The sequence below is a fragment of the Euprymna scolopes genome, chromosome 18, assembly GCF_053919585.1.
Source record: "Euprymna scolopes isolate OS-2025 chromosome 18, ASM5391958v1, whole genome shotgun sequence".
NCBI lineage: Eukaryota > Metazoa > Mollusca > Cephalopoda > Sepiida > Sepiolidae > Euprymna > Euprymna scolopes.
In genome coordinates this window covers 62,918,224-62,941,773 of record NC_136499.1, presented here as the reverse complement: position 1 = coordinate 62,941,773, position 23,550 = coordinate 62,918,224, and the positions used below count along the sequence as shown (strand labels likewise).

The 23,550-nt window shown below is 34.9% G+C and overlaps 1 protein-coding gene across 1 annotated transcript in view; it reads right to left on the bottom strand.

The window, feature by feature from the left end:
- Positions 1-23,550, bottom strand: part of LOC145297633 (retinal guanylyl cyclase 1-like) — a 1,014,990-nt gene that overhangs the window by 216,027 nt on the left and 775,413 nt on the right. Inside the window, exon 9 of the mRNA XM_080143738.1 lies at positions 12,824-12,980. Coding sequence (XP_079999864.1) covers positions 12,824-12,980 — 157 coding nt within the window. The remainder of the gene's footprint in view (positions 1-12,823; positions 12,981-23,550) is intronic.

Sequence of the window (23,550 nt, the reverse complement as noted above, 5' to 3'; positions counted from 1 at the left end):
CATGAATATGTGCCTACATTAAAGATGACTTCCCGAGTGGCAAGGATATTTCCAGAGAAGACCCTAATTTACCTTATATGTGCTTCCGGGTTGCACTTGCTTACACCACTGCATTTATATTTTCCCTCTATCGCCCCCACAGCAGCAGAGTTACTATCTTTAAGAGTATATCTGAAAAATAACCACATCCTGTCTGCACATCCCTTGGCTAACATGCACATTTGCGGTGACTTCAATATTTATAACGTGGAATGGCCGATCCACTCAAATAAGACAGATGATAAGGGGAAGTTCTGTCATGATTTTACCATTGCTTATGACCTCACTCAGATTGTTCGCGAGCCCACCCGTGTGCCCAATACTAGCGGTCAGTATGCAAGCCTTCTAGATCTTTTTCTCTCAACTTCCCCTCAGCTATGTTCATGTTCCTTTCTAACTCCTCTAGGATTCTCCAACCACTCTGTTGTATCAGTTAAGATAAAAATGAAATGTAATAAGTCTTGAGACGTACCCCTCCCACCGTACTGTATACCGATACTCTATGGCTGACTGGGATAGCTTCCGTACATTCATATCTGATCTACCTTTGCATTCAATGTTAAAAAGGATGTGTCCTCTATAGTATCAGACCTGACCGAATGGTTACTTTTAGGCATAGACAAATTCATACCATCCAAAAAAATCCAACAAAAAACCTAACAGCCAGCCATGGTTCTCCCCTGAATGTGCTGCTGCCATCGCGCACAGAAATCACTTTTTCCATAGCTACCAACGTAATAGATGCACTGAGACTAAAACTGCGTTCAGGAACGCCAGCAACCACTGTAAAAGAGTAATAAAAATGCAAGAGAGCTATGTGCGCAAGCAGTTAAATCCAAAGTAGCTGATCAGCGGCTTGGTTTCCCACCAGTTTTGGCAAATAACAAATAGGATCCTGAACAGAAGCATGCGTTCTATCCCAACAACTATCAATGCACCAGAGGTCATCTCGTCAGCATCAGACAAGGCCAAACTATTTGCAAAGAACTTTGCTGATAATTCTACCCTATACGAGGAAGGCCATCAACTCCCAGTCTTTCCTGCTATAACACACAACACACTAGGTAACATACACATATCTGTGCATGAGGTCGCCAAGCTAATCAAGAACCTTGATTCCAGTAAAGCAACTGGCCCTGACGGAATCCCAATTATAGTGTCAAAAAAGCTTCAACCAGAACTTGCCCCTATACTTACAAAACTGTTTAAGCGTTGACTTAAGGAGAAGTGCTTTCCAACACCCTGGAAAACCTCATCAGTATACCCTGTATTTAAGAATTCAGGTGATAAGTCATCTCCCTCTCAGTACAGACCAATAAGTCTCCTGTGTGTCATAAGTAAGTTGTTGGAATCCATATTAAATAGAGAAGTAGTCAACCACCTCAGCAGAAATAACCTTCTTAGTGACACGCAATATGGTTTCCGTTCTGCTAGATCTACAGCAGATGTGCTAACGGCTATATCTCATAGGATTAGCGACAAAGGCTTCCTTCCTACGGCAATTTCTCTTGGCATATAAAAGGTCTTTGATAAGGTATAGCATAAAGGCCTACTTCACAAGATTTCTAGCTAGGGTATATCTGGAAATGTTTTCTCAATCATTAAATCATTTCACTCTGATGGGATCATAAGTGTAGTGGTTGATGGAAAAAAATCAGAGGTCCGCAGTATTAATGCTGGAGTCTCTCAGGGGTTCATCCTGGGATCAACCTTCTTCCTCATCTTCATCAATGATCTCCCAAAACGCATACTTACATCATTCGTTGACATCTATGCTGATGACAGGACCATCTACGGCAACACATCAAAAGTTGTAAATGACAAAGTTCTCTCTGATTATCTCTCTTCTGATCTCGAGCGCATGGGACAGAGGGGAAAGGAGTGGCTGATTACCTTTAATGCATCTAAAACCAAGCTCCTATCTTTACATCATCAACGTTCTGATCCCCATCTGGCATCAATTGAAATGGATGGCTCTCGTCTAGGGGAGGCCCCATGTTTTGACAAGCTTCTGGGTTTGACCGTTACTCATAATCTGAAATGGAACACGTACATCAAGTCTGTTGCCAAGGCCGCTGGAAAAATGGTGGGATCCTTCTACCGCTCCAGAGGATATCTCACTACTGATGCAATTCTCTATCTGTATAAAAGCCAAGTACGCCAAGGATGGAATACTGCTGCTACATCTGGGAAGGAGCTGCTAAAAGCAGCTTATCGTGCCTTGACAGAGTACAAAATAGACTTTGTAGCTTAGTGGGAGATACCCTTTTCTCTTCCCTGCGACCTCTCTCCCACAGAAGAGACGTTGCGAGCCTGTCTTTGTTTTATTGTTACTTCCATGGCAGGTGTTCGTCTGAGCTCCAACCTCTGGTCCCCCCTCGTCAATCTTTCACGATAAACACCCGTCTAGCTGAAACCACTATCAAGATTTTTCCCCAATCTTTATCTGTGCCTAAATCAAAACGTAGATTCCATGATCAAAGCTTCTTTCTTATAACTTCACGCCTGTGGAACTCTCTATCGCTTGCCTGTTTCCCTCCTGACGTCAACATGGATGTCTTCAAGTTCAACATGAACAAATTCCTAATGAACCGCCCCCTTAAGTAATGACATTTTATCAAATCTCCAATACTAATGAATACTGCAACACTATCCCATTGGTGACTGTACACAAAACAACCCTTATCCCCGAGTGGCTTCTGGGCCTTGATAAGTGGTTACCTCCATGTAAAAAAATCACGATCGAAAGTCGAAATATGGAGATTCAACTCTTCTCTCTACTACACTACTGTCCAGCATCTGCTGGATGTAATGTAAACTCAAAGTAAACGTTGTCAATTGCCGGAGAGCTCGATTATTCTTACCTAATAAGCTATACACTTTGCTAGTGGCAGTCGGAGATGTCTTTACGAAAGCTCTACACAAGAACAAGAGCAAAAAATATGTTCAAATCTATCGAGAAGTCGATTTGTCAAATTTAAGTTTGACATATGTTAGTTTTTATCGCTTAGTTTTGAATCAGTCATGTCACTGACAGCATAGATGTAGCACTCTCTCTAGACACTAACACCCAAATACATGTATTTGTTAATTTCAATGTCCACCACAGTCATTGGCTTTGCTTATCTAACTACACTGGCACAGCTGGTAGCATCACCCATAACTTTTCTATATCCCATTCTGTAATCCTGACAGTAACGTTCTCGACACGTGTCCCAGATGGCCAGGATCACCAAGCCTCACTTCTGGACCTATTTCTGACGACAGTTTTGAGGGTTGTGTAACATATACTCATGACCCAATTAATAATTACGCTGTGATAATGATAGACATCACCCTAAAGTCTCGACCCCAAGTGTAAGAAACATTGATCAAAACGACAAGGTACTACAATAAGGGTGACTGGGATGCTACCAGGGATCACATCAGAGATGCTCGACAGGGGAAATATCTTTTCTCTTCCTGCGGCACAGTGTTCAAATGAGACCACTAAATGGTTCAAAGCAGCAATTGAAGTACATGTTCCTACTTCTATAGTAAACCCTACTCTTCCCAAGGTTTACTTCTACATACACAACTGCCATTGCTCAAAGGCAGCATATATACAGTCGATTTATCCGCCATTAGTCCAGTACAAACAGACAAAAGTTTTTAGAAGCTATAAATAGTTGTATAAAAAACGTGGCGACAGCTAAAAATGAATATACCGAAACCACCAGAAAATGAATTGAAGGCAGAGATTAGGAACTCGAGATTTCTCGAACATCTACAGCAGTTTAGTAAATAATAAGCAATAAAAAAAATGCCCCACTATCTAACAATGATGTGGGTGTTTGCACAGAAAACAAGAAAGGTAACATGCTTGCGCGTCGGTTTGACTCAAATTCTACTTTGGACTCAGCAAATAACTCACTACCAGATTTTCCTTAGCGGATAGGAACCACACTAGATGATTTGAAAATCATCCCTTCTCAAGTATCATAAAATCTTAGACACCTCAAATGCATGTGGATCTTATCTCATCCCGGCTATATTATAAAAATGCTCTGCTGAGGTTGCTCTAGTTCTCTTCAAACTCTTCCACAATTGCCCTAACGAATCTTGTTTTACTGACTACTGAAAAACTGCTTATATAGTACCAGTTTAACAAGAATTATTGCCCCATTAGCCTCCTCCCTATTTTCGCCAAAATATGAGTCCATAATTAATCAAGCTATAGTCCACCACTTTACAGCTACTAAGTTTATGTCCGACCAACAGCATGAATATAGGCAAACCCGTTCTACTGCAGATATCCTAACTTTAATTTCTGAACGTATATACTATGCACTGGGAGGCTGGAACAGTAACCGTCGATATATCTTAGGTTTTTGACAGAGTATGGCACGATAGTCTTCTCATGAAAATTAGATCCTATGGTATAACTGGAGGAATATTTAACGTAATTAAATCCTTAAATAATTAAAAAAAAATCCGGGTTGTCCTCAATGACCGCACGTCAAAAAATATGATATAAATGCGGGTGTGCCGCAGTCGTTCATCCTTATGTGTTTATTATTCCTATATGTCCCTGAAATAGGTATATATTTTGTGACGACACCACGCTCTATAACTGCCACGAGGTAAAATCGAATGAACACATATCCCATGCAATGGCGGAAACCCTTTCTTTCGCAAATATTGTGGCCTGGTAAACTACGCTTTTGGTTAGACATTTATTTTGAAGTGGGCAAAGTGTGTGGTGTCTACAGTTGCATTTATCTTGTTCGTTATTAGTATTTTTATTTCTAGTATGGTTGTTCTTGTCCGGGGTTGGTTTATTATTATTATTATTATTATTATTATTATTATTATTATTATTATTATTATTATTATTATCATTATTATTATTATTATTATTTCTGCTAGTGTTAGTATATATATATATATATATATATATATATATATATATATATAAGTGAACGTGTCTGCCTGTTTGTCTGTGTACATTTCCCTACACAATAACGCCGTCAACGTTCAGTCTACAGACTTGAAATTTGATATGCAGGGTAGTGTGATGGCCGATTTTATAGCCGCTATTTTCCGTTTAGGTTGCACCTGTAAAAAATACCACTCCATAGAGTGCTACCTAGCACCTTCTCTACTCTTTTGATGAGAAGCATTACACTTCGACATGCTCTGGCATAAAGAGTCCCTTCTATCCCCCAAATTTTGCTCGTATTCCATTATTCAATAAATGATCCATTCTATATCTTCCAATATATAGTTCTGTGACTTCATTTCATACTCTTGTTGTCCTATTATATATATATATATGTATATATGTATGTATATATATATATATACATATATATATATATATATATATATATATATATATATATATATTCGAAGAAGGAATACAAAACCGAGGTGATTATTTCTTTATTACATGGAATTTAAAAGAATGGTTCTTATCCGTAGAGCGAAAAAAAGTTAGCAAAATGATTTTTATAGAGGCTAGCTATAATGTTACTAGTTAGTAAATTTTTTGAAATCTTTAATCCACACTTAAGTCGAATTTACTATCTTCTTTAACATCACAACATTCCATATTATCCAATTTTAATTACTCTTCATTTATGATACTACACTATGATCTTTAGATATTACATGTTGATGGGGGATTAGATGCTTTAAGTCCATAAGTGTGAACATTGTTAAATGGTAAATAATTTTCGTCCTGCGATTATTTATGACAAAGTTACCATTTTAACCTATAACTAAAATCTTTCTATCTTTCAAACCAAATGTTTTTTTTACGGTCCGGATATGTACCAGGAAATATATGTATACGATTTGAATATCACTTGCTTGCGGATACATAGTTCACCATTGGATTTACGACAACGGCCATTGGATTAACGGATTTAAATGAATTTTGCAACCAATCCCACTGGACAGATATCGTTTAACAGTCTAATTAGATCATCGTAAACTCAAATCCGAATATCTATGCATCTCTTGAAACATTACTCATCTCAGACTTGAAAGATTTCAAATAATATGTTGACCAGCAAAAATATAGTTGGCCTGTATAAATGTCATTGTGCTAACTGTTCTTCTTAAGAGATTTAAAGTCAGTCTTTGAAACTCCATGGCATAAAGAAATTATTATCTTGTTTTGTATCCCTTGTTTAAAAAATAAATGTTGTAAATTGTAATTTGCAAAATGTGACATTTTGTCCACGTACCTATACCTTATTTCTCATATGGCACTTTCCTGTCTCGATAGAATTTTCCTATAAATATTAGTGTTAGTATTTGTATATTCTTTTTTAAGTTGTCAAATGATACAAATTGCTTAATTTGTAAACCTTAAATCTTGATCTATCTATCTATCTATCTATCTATCTATCTCATCTCTCTCTTTCTCTCTCTCTCTCTGTATATATATATATATATATATATATATATATATATATATATATATATATGTATATATAGTAGGGAGACTCGACGTTTTCCCAGATTAAACGATGATCAAAGAATATTTCACACTCCCATATTTTTTATTGTCATCGCACTCGGTGAAATCACTCATTTTTTTAACCAAATCAATTGATTGATTGCAGTGAATTAGTGCGCAATGTATTGTTGTCTACATTGACTCGTAGAGAACCAACTTTATTTTTGAATATTATTTTATTATATAATGGCTTGAAATGAATTTGAAAATGCAAAAGTCAAGTATCATGCTTTAAGCAGTAACATTCATCTTGAATGCGTCCCTGTCATATAAAAGTATCTGCTTTTTATTTTATATGCCTAGCCTTACTAATTGTGCGATGAAAATGGCTTGAATTTAAGTTTAAAATGTAAAGGTTAAGGATCATGTTGCAATTGTATTTTAAACAGAAACATTCATTTCAAACGCTTCCCTGTCATATCAAAGAACCTACCGATGATTTATATGTTGGTCCTTTCGGCTTATGTGATAATGAAACTTCTCAAATGCACTTGTGATGTTAAGCTGTGTAAGATGTTAAATTTGGTCAAAATCGTCTAGCCCTCCTTTTTTCGCATTATGTGGATTATCGATTATCAATTCTTATCGAAGACATTCCAATAAAAAAAAACTATCTAAGAACACTGCCAAGCACAAAAAGTACCTTCGTGTGAATTTCATAAATATCGACCAAGACGTTTTCTAGTCCGTAGGGAACGAACTCTTTCACACACATACATACACACAGACAAAGTTCGTTTTATATATGTATATAAAACTGGAACTTTTTGCTGTCTTATTTGTCGTCATATTATATTTGTCTTTGGCATATTTTACATGACACCATGGCATTGATTATGCCACGAAATAATGATGTCAATGCAGGATGAAGTCATCGATAAAATAGAGAATGATATAATCGGGCATGAAGTAACAATATTGATAAAAGAGAAGAAATCCTTCATCTAAACAACTATGCACCCTCACCGAAGAGTTCCGGGTCGTCTCCTAGACAAACGGCGAGATCCCTGGAGGTCTAGGGACATACTTTAAAATCTCTTGTGTATCCTGTTTAATTGCTAGTTTAATTATGTGTTTGCTTGTCTCCGTGAATTGTAGAGAATGTTACCACTTTGCGATGCAATCCATTAAAAGAAGGGCGAGGTTGAACATGCACAGAGGATAACATAATAGACTTCGTGGCTTAGTGGGGATGCCCTTTTCTCTACCCTGCAACCTCTCTCCCACAGAAGAGACGTTGCGAGCCTATCCTTGTTTTATCGTTATTTCCATGGCAGGTGCTCGTCTGAACTCTGGTCCCCCCTCGCCAATCTTTCACGAAAAACACCCGTCTAGCTGAATCCACTGTGAAAAATTTTCCCCACTCTTTATCTGTGCCTAAATCAAAACGTAGATTCTATGAACAAAGCTTTTTTCTTAGAACTGCACGCCTGTGGAACTCTGTTCCGTCTGCCTGCTTCCCATCGGACTACAACCTGGATGTCTTCAAGTCCAACGTAAACAAATTCCTGATGAACCGCCCCCTTAAGTGAACACTTCATTAAATCTCCACACTAACGTACTGTACTTGCAATAACCCTTATCCCTGAGTGACTTCCGGGCCTTGATAAGTAGTGACCACCGTGTAAAAAAAAATCACTAGAAAGAAAGTCGTCCATTAAAGCAAGACAAGGTAAAAGTGATTATTAATTAATGACGTTTTAACCAGAACTTCGAGTCATCACTCGTTTACTAATTTAGCCCGTTGACCTCGTATTATACTATTGAAACTCTGTTGCTTGTTTGTTATTTAGTTTACTTGCTTGCTTATTTTTATTCATTTACAGAATCTGACAATAAAATAGAATAACCCTTGTCTGTAGATGTCCCTAAATACAAGAAGTGTATTTTACTCTAATATCTCTTTTGGTCGGACCGCTTGGCTTTCGAATACTTTTTCTTGCTCCTTGATAATCCGACCGTACTAATATCCACAACTATATCTGTGATGAAAATAAATATCTTGTTGCCAAACTCCGCATCCAGGTTTATCCCTATACAGTGACACACATACGTATTGGACACATGTTATTCTCTGTTATAACTATAGTTTATGTTCCCCATTTTACCTGACATTTGACAATACCTTGTACTCTTCTTTCACTTGTATGTGGAATGGAAAATTTTACTTCTTGGTTATATCCATTTTTTTTTATCAAAGTTCAAAATTACCCTATGCAAAAGTATTGGATACATAAATTTAATATTTTGTTGCGTAGCCCCTATTTTTTTTTTCACTGTATCCAGCTCTTTTCTCTAGTTGGCCACAATTTATGCACACTGACCCACCGTTACTTTGCTTCATTCTTCCTTGCATAATTCATCTAATTGCTTGATTTTTTGTGGAATACCCTTATGAACTTTTAATTTCAACCCATTTCACAAATTCTCAATTGGATTCAAGTCATGAAATTGAGATTACTAATATTATTTTCAAACTATTTCTTCATGAGTCTTCATGTATGTTTGGAATCATTGTCGTGTTTAAGCACGAAATTCAAACCATGACCTTAAGAAGTTGCAGATTTAAAAAAATGTTTTCTTAGAATCTCCTCGTGCAAGTGACCATTCATTCAACCATGGATAACTTGTACATCACCGGTATGCTTAGATGAAACATATCCCCATATTATAACAGAATTTGGTTATTAATCCAAACGTGTCTAATACAACATATCTTATCGTATTGACTTTGTGGTATATAATTGAAGAGAATTCGTGTCCTGTTTTGCAGAGATGAACCCATGAAAATAAATGAAATTTAGTGTTGAACAACACCTGCCTCCTGATCACTAGTTGCCTACTAATTTGAACAACCTGCATTTCCTTTTTGTATTTACCTTGCAGATACGAGACACCAAGTAGCCAATCATGTAAAGGTCACAGAGGTTAATAATGATGAACGCCATCTTCTATGGAGATGAACTAACAGTCAACAACTGAAGTCAAAGAGAATTTTACTCAGCTATGTCCAGTTCCTAACTACATCGGATAAAAACATCAAACTACAGTTGTGGAACAGAAGACTACAGACCTCCTCCTCATACTAACATAGGGATCCGATTACTGCGAACCGTAATTGACTAGAAGCACCCTGTGTCCAATGAAACAATTGACCGCCTCAGAACGAGAATGGGGCGATCGAAAGTGCTATTACAAAATGGCGTTAAAAACGATCCAACTATCTGCGAATCTGGATCGGAGAACCATATTATACCATGATTTTTCTTCTTTTCTTATTGTTCTGATCGTTTAATAAAGATATATATGACTTTTATTTCGCATTTTTTATTTGATTGCTCCTCTTATCAGTGTTGCGCTTATTCTATCTTGATAAGTTTTGCTTTGGTAATAATATACTCTTTGATAACCTAATTATATATATATATAAATAAGGGGTGGTCACCAACAATGTGTATTTTTTAACATTATTTTATTATTCTGTGTCTTGGTTCTTCATTGAGAATTATGTTTAGATCATTGTAATAATGTTTTTAAATCATTGAAATCGTTTTCAACACGTTTCAGACGTTCTGTGAAGCGTCCTCTTCAGAAATTATTTTCAAAATGTGTTGGAGATGTAAAAATAGCATTTGAAATGTTTCCAAGAGGTGGAAACGTGTAAGTGTCTACTATTCATTGGAATGTTCAATTTTTATTACTGTTTTATTGGGCTGTGGTCACTCCTGTGTTGTGTTTCTCTCTCTCACTCTCTCTTTCTGCTGGTGTTTTTCCTTTTCCTTTAGCGTAGGATGTGTGTGTGCGTGTGTTTTCTTTTACAAGACATACTTACCAAGAAATCATCTAACGAGACGCCAACAACCTAAACCTTAGAACCCGAAATTTTAAGTACCCCCTCTTCTTACCCCTACATATCTCCCTCCCCCTCCATATATCCCTATGTCCTTAGCCACACCACAGATGAACTTCCCAGACACCCCACAACCACCTAATGTTCTTGAACTCCCAAACTAAAGCACTACCGACCCACCTTCTCCCTTTTCTATTTCCGCTTTTCTCGCACCCCTCTCTTACATCATTCATGCTTTCATTCCACCATAAACGAACTTTTCTGTAAAGTTTGCGGAGGCTACATAACGGACAAAAAACGGTCGCGTAGCTGAAACAATAATGTAACTAAACAGAAAAAAACGGTAATAAAAAATAAAACGCATATTTGCTCTACAACAGTATTGAGCACTTTCTTCAGGTTTTTATTAATTACCACTTTTACCAAAAACTATATATATATATATATATATATTATATATATATATATATATACAGAGAGAGAGAGAGAGAGAGAGAGAGAGAGAGAGAGAGAGAGAGAGAGAGAGAGAGATACATACACACATATGTACATATTACAATTTAGAAATAAACACAATTATCTTTATATGTTCCAACATTTACTTCATATTTTTTGGAATCCTGGGACTACAGTTCTCATCTTGAGTACCATTTTTACAAAGTTTCGGTGGATCTAATCTTCGACTGGAACGTTGTGAAAATCATACCCAAGAGGAGAACAGTATTCCGAAGCATCCAAATAATATGAATAACCAATCCTCATCTCAAAAATTCAGAAAGGTAACAGTGACTTTGTCTTTTTACGAAACGATTTCTACTAAAGTATTCTGTCATTTACTTGCCTACAGACTTGAAATATTATATATGGAATTTTCGGAACAAAATCTCTGTTCCTGACGCACGTTCATGACAGGGTCGCTTTCGTACAGTATTACACTGTCAATATCTTCACGAGAGAAATGAAATTTTCAGGTCATTACTGGATAAGTTCAGTCACCATGAGATGCAATTTGCAACCCCCTTTAATCTATTTGGGCTGAATAAAAATATAGGAGGCATTACCTTTTGAACGGCTCTCGTATATAAAATACACAACGTATATAAATACTATTTTTGTTGCAAAACATACCAGAGATATAGATTTTGTACACGACTAACTAATCAGACCGACCGACACACAGACAGATAGGAAGTCGAACAGAAAACAAGGTAGCTTTAATAATAAGTATACTCTCATAATACGTCCCTAAAGAAACTCTACTTATTAAGAAACTAATAAATGTGTTTCTGAAAGAGTGTTCGAATGCGTTCTTCTATATATTAACATTCACATCCGTTGAGAGTAGAATTGTCACAGGCAAATTAAATTCTAGAATATTGTTTTGAAAATAAAACGCCCATTTTCTTAATATGAGGAACCTCTATGGCTTAGTATTAGCTGAAGAACCGGGGGCGTCAAAAAAAAAAAAACAAAAAAAAATCGCGGATACGAGTATAAAAATAGTCGTGAGAGAATACACAGCCCTGCATGAATTGTAAGTTTGTCTTGAATTTACGACGCTTGGAGTTATGACCAAGCTTTCTTTTTCTAAGCATTTACAGTTGTTGACGCTATTGAATGTTACTTCTTCATCGATCTAAAATGAGAATTCCGCCAAAGTATTAGTTGAAATTATCATACCACTTCCCTTTTGTACTCTTTTAGTAATAACAAGTGTTTCTTTAACTAAATAAATCCGAACAGTAGCTAACATATGCACCATACGAAGTGACTCATAAATCATTAGTAATTGTTACTTTTATGAAACAGATTACTGTTATTTCTTATCCAATTCAGACGCGTCTCAATGTTATGCGTAAGATTTCCAAACAAGTCACGGTGCCATGTATTCTTAAACCGTTATTTTCACGTTATAACCGTTCCAGATGGTATTAACAAATTCCTTTCGTTATTTAAATATACCAGATTTATAAAATACTCATGGTTTGAGTAGAATCAAGGTACTAGAGCGTTATTGTTGCTGTTGGCGATTTTCAGCTGCTGACACTTCAGTCATATTTTTAAAAACAATTGAAATCACTACTATATATAATAATACTAATCAATGTAGAATTGGATTTATGAATACGTAACCTGCATGAGTTAAATATCATATTTAAGCGTATTTTACGACCAGGCCAACTCCGGGTGATTTGCTAGTTTATTCATAAAGCTCTACTTTGGATTGGAAACTTAAACAGGATTTTAATTTCATTTTATTAGTATATTTTACCCCCCCATATATATATATATATATATATATATATATATATATATATATATATTGGTTTTATTATTAAACAGCGTAGATTAGAAAACATAATCTAAATAATCTGCTGTTGATTGGAGACTAATACCTCGACCTCAAATAAAGAAATGATTCCTACCTTCTGCAGTTAAATTTCGGTCGGATTTGCTTCCTTCAAGCATTCCAGGAATTCCATAGTCCGTTATTTTTAAGACCCACCGACTGTCTATGACGCAATTTCGAGACTTCAGATTGCCATGGTATTTCAGAGGGCAGGTGTGAATAAAACGACAACCCTGCAAAAAGAGGAAAATAAATCATATAATATTTGTAAGCTAAACAGTTTTAACATTAGTTCACTGCTATAAATATTAACACAAAACATTGAAAAATCTGTTTGTTTAGTTGTTTTTTGTCGAGTAACTCGATTGTTCCGATGGATGAGTGTTTGGGGGTCGCTCAGTTGGGAGCGACGCAGTGTTTTGCGCTATAATTCACAGCAAGAAGTAGGTGCTTCCTACTATTATTTCTTTTAATTTAAAATCTGTTTAGGAAATTTTCTATATATATATGTATATTTTATTTGATATGTTAAAACCCGATTTAAAAAAAAAACTACAATTAAGTTAAAGCTGATTCAAATAGATACATGCAGAGTTGTATAAGATAACAGAATGTAATTGCATTTCTTAGATTAAAAAAAAAACACATCATTATCATACATTGAATCTTGCGCTGATCTACATTAAAGTTTTCATGATTGGACAACGACATTCGAGCTGGTTTCAGTTTCCATCGGCTATAAGAACCATCAAAGATGGAGAAACTTGGTGTAGTATGTTTTTTACTTCTAGAAATGTTTTAGATGAGGATTTGTTATTTGTATTATTTAGTTTAATCGCATTACTATTCTCATCTTCAGTATCATTTGCCGTCCAGATTTCCGAGTTAAACAAGATACGCCATAGAGAAGGTCGGAGGTTACATCAACCGAAAGATTGTGAAAATTACACTTAAGATGGAAACAGTAGTCCGAATAATCCAAATAATGCCTATACGTTTTTTATTTTATCGTACATTAACTATATAAATAGAAATCGTTGATTAAATACTTTTCCACTTGGATTTTTCCACACAAAATATACACACTTTTCAATATACAAATTTCAATTTGAAAGAAATTCTTATAAAGTAGACGAGAATATACACTTTTATACATAAGCAAGAATTTTTGGTCGAACATTAAACATAGCATAATATAAGAGCATTCTTGTGCACATTGTTTAAACTCTTATTATAAATCTGTAAAAATTCGATTAGCATTAAATTAAAGCCGAATGAGTATCAATGATGAAAAGAAACACGCCATTTTGTGAAGAAACTTATAGTAGAAATTCTTCAATTTTGTTTGATATTTCTTTTTCATAAACTGAATCTGTATACAACTATAAAGTTGAGTATTTCCTGCCTCTGACATTGATAATTAAAGACTGCTCTTCTATTTCAAAAATCATTAAAACGAACTTTTTCTTATACTGAGTTTTGGTTGGTTGGTTGGTTGTTTTTGTTTTACGGCATATCAACCCTTTCCAGGTTATTTAATGCCGAATCCAAAGATTTTGAAGAAATTTTTTTTAATAGAATATATTTGTCTTTTGCAAGTCAGTTTCTATTTAACCCATAGTTGGGACCCTAACAGGTACTACCACTCCGGGTCAGAGTGGACCTGGGAGCAATGGCAATTAAAGGGTGGCTCCACACTCCCCAGAGCCCGCAAGCTGGGGCCTCACCATCGGATATAGTTTAAGGTCATATCCAGGACCACTGAGTTTTGGATATGCAATCTATTATGCATAAGTAAAATATAAGTTGCATATTAATTTGAAAAACAAGCGGTAATTTATTACTTATTTATTGTTATCGTGTCTTCTTAAATAATTGGTTACATTTCACTATTCGACTGACTTCTGCATAGTTTCTAAGACTATTTTTAATCTGTAAATATTCGATTAGCATTAAATTAAAGTGTAATGAATATGAATGATAAAAAGAAACGCCATTTTGTGAAACCCTTTTAATAGAAATTCTTCAATTTTTTTATCTTTTCTTTTCAGGAACTTCATCTGTTTCTCTCTATCCATCCATCCATCCATCCATCCATCTATCTATCTATCTATCTATCAATCTATCTACATGCCTATAAAGTTGAGTATTTTCTCGCTCTGATATTGATATTAAAAGGCTACTCTTCTATTCTAAGAATCATTAAAAGGAACTTATTAATATACTCAGTTTTGGATTTGCATATTAATTTGAAAAACCAGCAGTAATTAATTACTTATTTATTTTCATGGTTTCTCATTATATAATTGCGTGTATTTCATTATTAGACTGCTTTCTATTTATGCATAGTTTCTACATAATTGCATAGAATTAAAGTGTTCTAGCAAACACCTCCATATATATATATATATATATATATATATATATATATATATATAAGTGGTCTTGTTAGTGTGTGTGCAAAAATGTCTATTAAAATCTTTTCTAAATAGATTGATTAAAGAGTGTAAATTTTATATATTAGGTATTTGAACCTGTCGTAAACTTTTGATTTGGCTTTTAGGTTGTAAAATAGCTTCCAAGAGGTCAACATTGAAATAAAAGAAAACACAGTTGAGCTTGGCAGAAGTAAAGAATGTGTACATATGCATTTTTATAGTGAAGCCACGAAGTTTTAAGCCTTCTTTTATTCAGAAAGTATCAACGAAAACTGTCGCTCTGAATAACGACTATGATCGAAGCACTAAATGTTTAGGTTTCGATTCTAGATTCCGAAGTGATTTTTTAAAAAACTTTTGAAATCATTAATATATATATATATATATATATATATATATATATATTGGGTACACTATAATAATTAACAGAAATTAACAGTAATAAATACGAAATTTGCATCATATTTAAGCGTATATTTCGATCGGGAAACGCTGAGCAGTCTGCCTGTCATACATATATATTGGTTCTTTTGCATAATTTGACCCGAATTCCCGTGAATTACAGTCAAGAATGGATCGGGCGAGACCGGCAATTATCGGTGTCAGCTGAGCGCGTCGTAACAGACGCATACTAATGAAAAAAACAAAACAAACAAAACAAAACGGAAAAATACAAATGTAAATAATAAAAAATAACAAAAAACAACCTACCTTGAAAAATGAAAATATGTTTATTTCATTTTAGTATCTATTATTTTTTATCAACAGAAAGTTTTGTGTTTTTGTTTTTTTTTCTCCAAGAAAATACTTTTTAATCGTATAATTGTTAGGTGAAAGTACAAGTTTTTTTGTTTTGTTTTCTTTTCTTTTTTGTAACCGTATTTTTAAAATTTTTTTACTTTCAAGACTTGTTGTTCAGTCAATTTTTTTTGGTGGCACTGCCCATTTGTACATCTTCAGGAGAAACCATCCTTTACACACGATCTTTTTTTAAGTAAACATTTATGTTTACAATTGTTGCATCTTATTTTTGGGGACAGCAATTTCTTCTCCTGACAATATGAGATTGTCTGCATCGATGTTTTCATTTCTTTTTCTAACATGCATAGATTTATTTTCTTGCCTGTCATTTTTCTCTTTGGCGAGTTAGAAAATATATTTGTTTGCCAACTTTTCTGTTTTTGTTGTTGGTTTATTCGCTTTCTTCCAATTCGAATGTCGTCTGCTTCCATTTAGATAGCGCTTTTTTTGGCTAATCAAACTCCCAAAAATTCAATTACAAAAAAAAAATAAATAAAAATGAATAAATAATAAACCAGTAACTAATCAGAAAATAAAAAGGCACCCCCTTAATATCACCTTAAAAATTACTAAAAACATAACAGAAAAAAATTAAATAAATAAAATAAAAAGTCGAGTTAGCGTTTCAACATTTGAACGACGCTCGGTTGACACAGTTGATTGCCGGTCTCGCTCGATCCATGCTTGACGGGAATTCACGAGAATTCGGGTCAAATTATGCAAGAGTGCCTATATTTTTGTATGGGTAAATATCAACATTAAAGTGATTTTTAATAATATTATTGCTTTGAATACTGATAAATTACCTTTTGTATATTTTATGAAGCAAGCTATGTTAAGCATTAAGCAGAACAAGGAATCAAAACATATTATTCTTTTCATATGTTTTCTGTAAATTCAGTTCAAAATTGCAAGAGAACTGCAAAAAAATGTCTAGGAATATCTTAAATAGGAGTAAACTTCTGCCATCCGGTAGGATTCCCAATCTATAGAAAAAAACCCAAACAAAATGATAAAGAAACTGAAAAAATAAAACTATTTAGCATATAGTCATATACGTATATTCACCAATCGCATTTTTTTTACTTCATTATTTGCCCGAAGACGACTCATGGAAGTCGAAAACGTTCGCGACTCTGGCAAATTTCATTTTACACTAGAACAGAACGTTCGAACATTGGTTCGCCAAATTGAAAAAAAAAGCAGATTGCAAGAGAAACAAACAGGTATTATCCATTCTATTAAAGGAAACCTGCACAAGAGAAATAATTTTGCCGAAATATACTAATATATATAATTGTACAGTTTACCAATCATATAAAGATACATTTTAAAATTCATATATAAAAATCAGTAAAATAAAAAAAATATTTTCTATGCTCCGATGTTCGCATCTGACCCGTCAAATATTACTGCACACCCTCTATGGAAACGATGTACGGAACATTGAAATGAAAGCAACGATATCAAAGACACGTGTATTTTTGTTCTTTTCGGTTGGCAATCCTACAAAAAAAAACACAGAAAAAATGACAGTGAACAATAATCATAGTTTTTAGTACAATGTAACCCGGATATAAGATACTCCGAATATAAGAAAACCGTATATAAGAGAGATTTTTCTCTGGTCCCAAATTAGAACCTGTGTTAATGTACAGAGTAAACCGGATATAAGAAACCCGGATATAAGAGAGTTGCAGGGGCCCCGGATAAGACATCTCTTATATCTGGGTTACACTGTATTTGTGAATACTCTCAAAGTAGAAACTCCTCCCTTGTTTCCTTCCACGTCATTGTATTGTTGAGTCTGCGTTGTTAGGTAAAACTCAGTTACACAGTCGAAGTCGTCTATTTATCGGGATTTCCCCCCTCCCCTTATTCTTTTCCATTGCTTCGGGACACATTCTCTCGCTCTAGATATTCACCTTTTTTTTGTATTTCTAAAAATCTGACCTGTCCATCTGTGTTTGGCCGTTTGTATGATAGTAATGATGTCGCTTACTCCAGTTTCTGCCTGATTCACGTGTTCCCTTTTTCTTTCACCTATGCTAAACATAATGCGTTCCAATTTGCATTATTCTACTTTCAGCTTTTGTATCGCTGCATTACTAAGTGACAATGTTTTGCTACCATATGTTATAATGTCTATGATGCACACATTCAACATTTTCCTCTTTATTATGTTTATAGTCAACTAACTGATTTTCATGATGCTTTCTAATTTGAAAAAGCCTATCCATCCAAGTGCAATTCGACGCCTAATTTCAGAAGTGAACAATAACAAGAATTTATTGGAACGTAGTTATGTCATAATCTATAATATAAATCTCACCTGTCTGTTTAAATGTATGTATGTATGTATGTATGTATGTCTGCCTCAAACTTTCGACAGAGGCGACGGATTTTCAGGGGCTCAACCTCAAACGACAAACATTAATTCCTTCACCGTCAGCTGGGCAGTTTTCTACAAGTAAGGGTCGATTTTTTGCGAGCCATTTTTGCAAGTCATTGTATCGGTTTAATTGGCTTTGCCTAATTTTAACATTCCAAACTTCTGGTCACGTTATGGAGTAGGGGCAAGACGTCAGTTTTTTTTTTTCACTTTCTTTTCCACCTTCACGTCACGGGTTCGAGCCTGCCTGCCTACTACCACTTTGTTTTTGCTCAACACACACCACCAAACACCCGGGCAAATAGTCTAATACTATGTACATATTAAAAGATTGCTCTCCTTTCTTAGAGAGAATAATAACGATGAGGTGTTTGGCCAATGGTGATTATAATTAGTTGAGGAATTTAAAGTTGTCTTTATGATTGATTTTATTGAATGAGGTTGATTAGAAGAGACTTTCTTCTTAGTCTTCTTACTTCATAAGTAATCAGTTCTTTTGTACGGAAGTTTTATTCCATTTTTAGTTTGTAGAATGACTAAAGATAGTTTCGCATTTTACTATTTTATGTTAGGTCAGGCAATTAATTCTTCGTTTCACGTTTAAGAAAGAAACATCTACTTTGACAGGTAACCTAATTATCCTACGCATTAAGTTAAAAAATACATTAATCGCAACAGACAACTTTTAAGAAGCAACATTAAAGTTAAAACAATCTTTTTATATGGGGGTCACCAATTATCAAGGCCCGGAAGCCACTCGGGAGAACGGGTTATTGCGTGTACAGTAATCAATAGGATAGTATAGTAGTCATCTTTAGTATTGGAGATTTGATAAAGTGTCTTACTTAATAGGGCGATTCATCAGGAATTTTTTTTTTTAATAATCAGATCACATATGTAAGTGCGATCTTTTAAATTGTAAACCCGCATTTTCCAACTGATGCCAGTTCAGACACATGCAACTGTTTTGAATATTTTGACATTTTCACTTTGTTATACACTTTTAAATACTTAGCATATGTAAGCGTTGTCGTCCTTTTGTAAGAGATATAACATTTCAGTGGTTTTATAAAATTAGTCATCAAAAGCGAAGATGCCAACGCATGACCTTTTAAAGGTCATGAATATAAACGACTTTTAAATATTGATTTTTATTAATTGAAGCTATCCCAGCATTATCGATTCCCATTTCTTTTTACTAAAAAACTTTACTTCAAAAAGATATATTACTTACATAATTTATTTAAGCTAAGATTAATTATGAAAGCTAACATAGATAGTAAACATTTTGCACAAATTTGCGTGTAATAAGAACAGTGAACTAGTCTCATAGATATTATCATACTACAACGACAACTACTACTACTACTACTACTACTACTAGTAGTAGTAGTAGTAGTAGTAGTAATAATAATAATACCCACTCCTACTAAGCCAATGCATTGGCGATTGTTGAAATAATTTATGAATAATAATAATAACGTATTATAAATATACGCATATACGTAGACGAAGGCAGTTCCAAAAGTATAGTTTTCTATTTTTTTTAACTCAACAAGTTGAAGAACTATTAAGACGGGAGTGGAACCACGAAGACGAACGACCTACATTTAGGTATCCAAAAAGTCAGCACCATTTTGAATGCACTTTTGTCGCTAGGAATTCAATGACACATCTCTTCTTCCGACGCACGTTCATAGCAGGAGTTACTTTCTTAGAATCTCACACCATCAATAACTGGAAGAGAGAAAAAAAACTTTCAGGTTATTAATGCATAGGCACACTCATAACAACGCAAACTGCAATCCCCTCTGATCCATTCGGGCGGAATAATAGGGGAATGGTTCGTATATATATATATATATATATATATATATATATATATAGAGAGAGAGAGAGAGAGAGAGAGAGAGATAGGTGGATAGATAGATATCTGAAGTTAATATTTTCCAGAGTTAAGTAACCAATAAAGTTTAACGAGGTTAATACAAGAGTGCTCAATACCGAAGTAGAGCAAGATATACTTTTTATTAGTTTTTATATTAGCATGATTACTTTGCTACACAGTAATCAGCATGTTTCGGTCAGCTAATTACTACCAACTTGAAACCTCTTCAGGTTATAAAGCTTATACGAAAACAAAGTTTGAAAACTTTGCTTTCGTATAAGCTGTGTCGTTTTCAAAGGTCCCTAGTTACTAGTAACTAGCTGACTGAAACGTCTTCATGACTGTGTAGCAACATATTACTGCTTATTAAAAACTAATAGAAAGTATATATATATGTGTGTGTGTGTGTGTGTGTGTGTGTGTGTGTGTGTGCGTGTATACTAGCACAAGTATCTGCACATCTCTGTTTTTTAAAACATTTTAAAAGACAGCTCAATATTTTGCTAAAATGTGTTTATTCATATAGCGACCTATGTGGCTATAGTAGATAAACAACACACGATTTTCTAGTTTGAAATTTGAACTCGCGATAGCATAAAATGTGAGAACTGGAAGCGAACACTCCATGCACACAGCTTTCGATCAAACAAAAGCGTGGTCTTTTTTTAATTACCTGAAACGTGTTCGTCGTAGAGATAGAAAGTAAACACGTTTTTGTTTTACATCTCCGCATACATCTAAAACAGGTCGATCATCGTATGCCGATAAAGAAACACAGAAGACAGAGTAAACAGTGAACAGTTATGCAAACAGTTTTCATTTATGTTTAATAAAAAGAAACTTTTTCTCTGCAGATTAAAGAATGCGTCAGATGATGATCATCATCATCCTCATGATCATCATCATGATCATGATAATCATGATGATGACTACGGCGGAGGCGGCGGCGGCGACCTTCTGTCCCGTGAAACAATGGCGTTCTTTATCTTTTCAGGTGCACTGCGTCGGCTGTTGTGGAAATGCAGTCGAAACCGGAGTTGTCTCTTCACATGCACGTATGGGCATGTGATGAGGAGACCTAATAACGAAGGTCTCCCCTCTATCGGAGTTGCAGACAAAGTCTTCGGTCGGACAGCGCAGTTGCAAGAAGCTTAATTTTTTTTTTTTACTCACGTTCACTCCTAACAAGGCATATCGCCACTTGGACGTAAAGGGCTACTATTTGGGACCATGCATAAGAATAGATTAACAAGATGTTGGTTTACGTTACATTTAAACTTCTGCATATCAGTACAGTCGGGTAAGTTGGAAGCACATTCCAAAGTCTAGCTGTTCGAGTGAAGAAACTATTAGAGTAGAAAGTTTTTTTGGCATTTAAGAACTTCAACAGCAGAGGAGGAAGATTTTATTTCTGGGCGGGTTTGTTGGAGTTGTGTACATCGATAACGGCACAAGTGCAACAAATTCATCAGAGCACATTCCATGATATATTTGTAAAACAAGCACAGAGAGGCAACAATGTGACGATGGGACATATGTTGGTGCTTTATAGACAAAGTGGGACCTATTATATTGAAAACCCTTTTTTGGACCATATCCAAGAGGCAGAGACTAGTGGTAGATGCACCAGCCCAGATGTGGCAACAATATCCTTTGCATAAGCGAATGCTGGTCTTGTAAAAGTACAGAATACTCTCAGGTGTGAATAGTCTTCTAGCCCGGTAGAGGGAACCTACCTTCTTTGCAACAGCTTTATCAATGTCTTCAATGTATTTGTGCCAGTTCATATTGCCCATGAATGTTAGGCTTAGGAGTTTGAAGGAAGAATTCTCAGGTAGGGTGTTATTTGGCATGGATATTGATGGTTGGGGAGGTTTCATGTAATTGTTAAAGGAGAGCAGCTTAGTCTTACTTGCATTAAATGTGACCCTATTTCACTATCGTTTGGAGGTCATTTTCTAACGATTCTAGCATTGTCTTAGATTTATGTACATCTGTTCTTCCCTCGTGAATGTTATAAAGTGTTGTATATCAGCAAATATACCCATCTACGGCACGATATTGCCGGAAAAGTTACGCAGTACTTCACCACCCGTCTCAGGGGACTCTTAATCCGAATTTTATCAGGGTTTATTTCTTAAATTTTGCCTTTCTCTTGGCATCCACAATGGATATAGAGATATTTGCCCGTATATGGTGAAAATAACGGAGATCCTCATCATAGTTATGCATGTATCATATTAAAAGCGAAATCTTTAAGCGATTCTTATGAAAATCTGAAATAACATTCTATTTGGAAATTGGAAATACGTCAAATACGCGCAGGGAATATACAAGATAGTAAGTAGAAAAGCAATGGATTTCTTAAACGTGAATTTATTAATACAAAACTAGCTGGACCTGTGATTCCACAACGGACACTTTCGTATGTAATATATTGATGTTGGTATTCCGTGGATGGTCAGCGTAAATGGACACGCACTGATATTAATGTAGCTTTTTCAGTCGTAAAATACGCTTAAATATGATATTTTAATTCATGCAGATTTCGTATACATTATTTTATAGAGTTAATGTTCTATCGATTCTTATGTATTATAAAGTTGTGATTTCATATATATATATATATATATATATTTATATATATATATATATATATATATATACATATGACTTGAGGTCACCAGCTTGAATCGAAACCGACACCAAAACCTATAACCTATATATATATATATATATATATATATATATATATATATATATATATATATATATATACCCGTTAATGTATCCGTATGCATCCCTATTGATCTCCATTTAACGATATCTACCCGAAGCATAGAATGGGCGAAAAGTTCCTCAACAGCAGTTTTATTCCTACAATTTCATGACTTGGCCTAAAATTATTTTCTCCGGCGCCGGAGGCTGTTTCAACAATGGCTGGTGGATGTGTTCTGGAAGATTGAAACAGAACGTTTACAGTTCCTTATGCGAGTGCAACAAACCTTGAGAGCTGACAATTATGTCAACGTGACGGATTCAGTTCTTAGGGAGGATCGGAATCCCACGACAAATCCAATATAGAGGGAAAATACAGAAAATTTTCTTTATGGATACGAACCTCATGATCGTCACGATATTGTTGCCATTTTCTTTGAAGAGAAGCTAAAAAAGCTAATGGAATTTATTAAAAAAAGAAGATTTGTTAGATTGCGGGCTCTCCCGATTAGCAGTCATACCAAAAGAGAGGACTGCCACATTAACACATCCTCACCTGGACGACC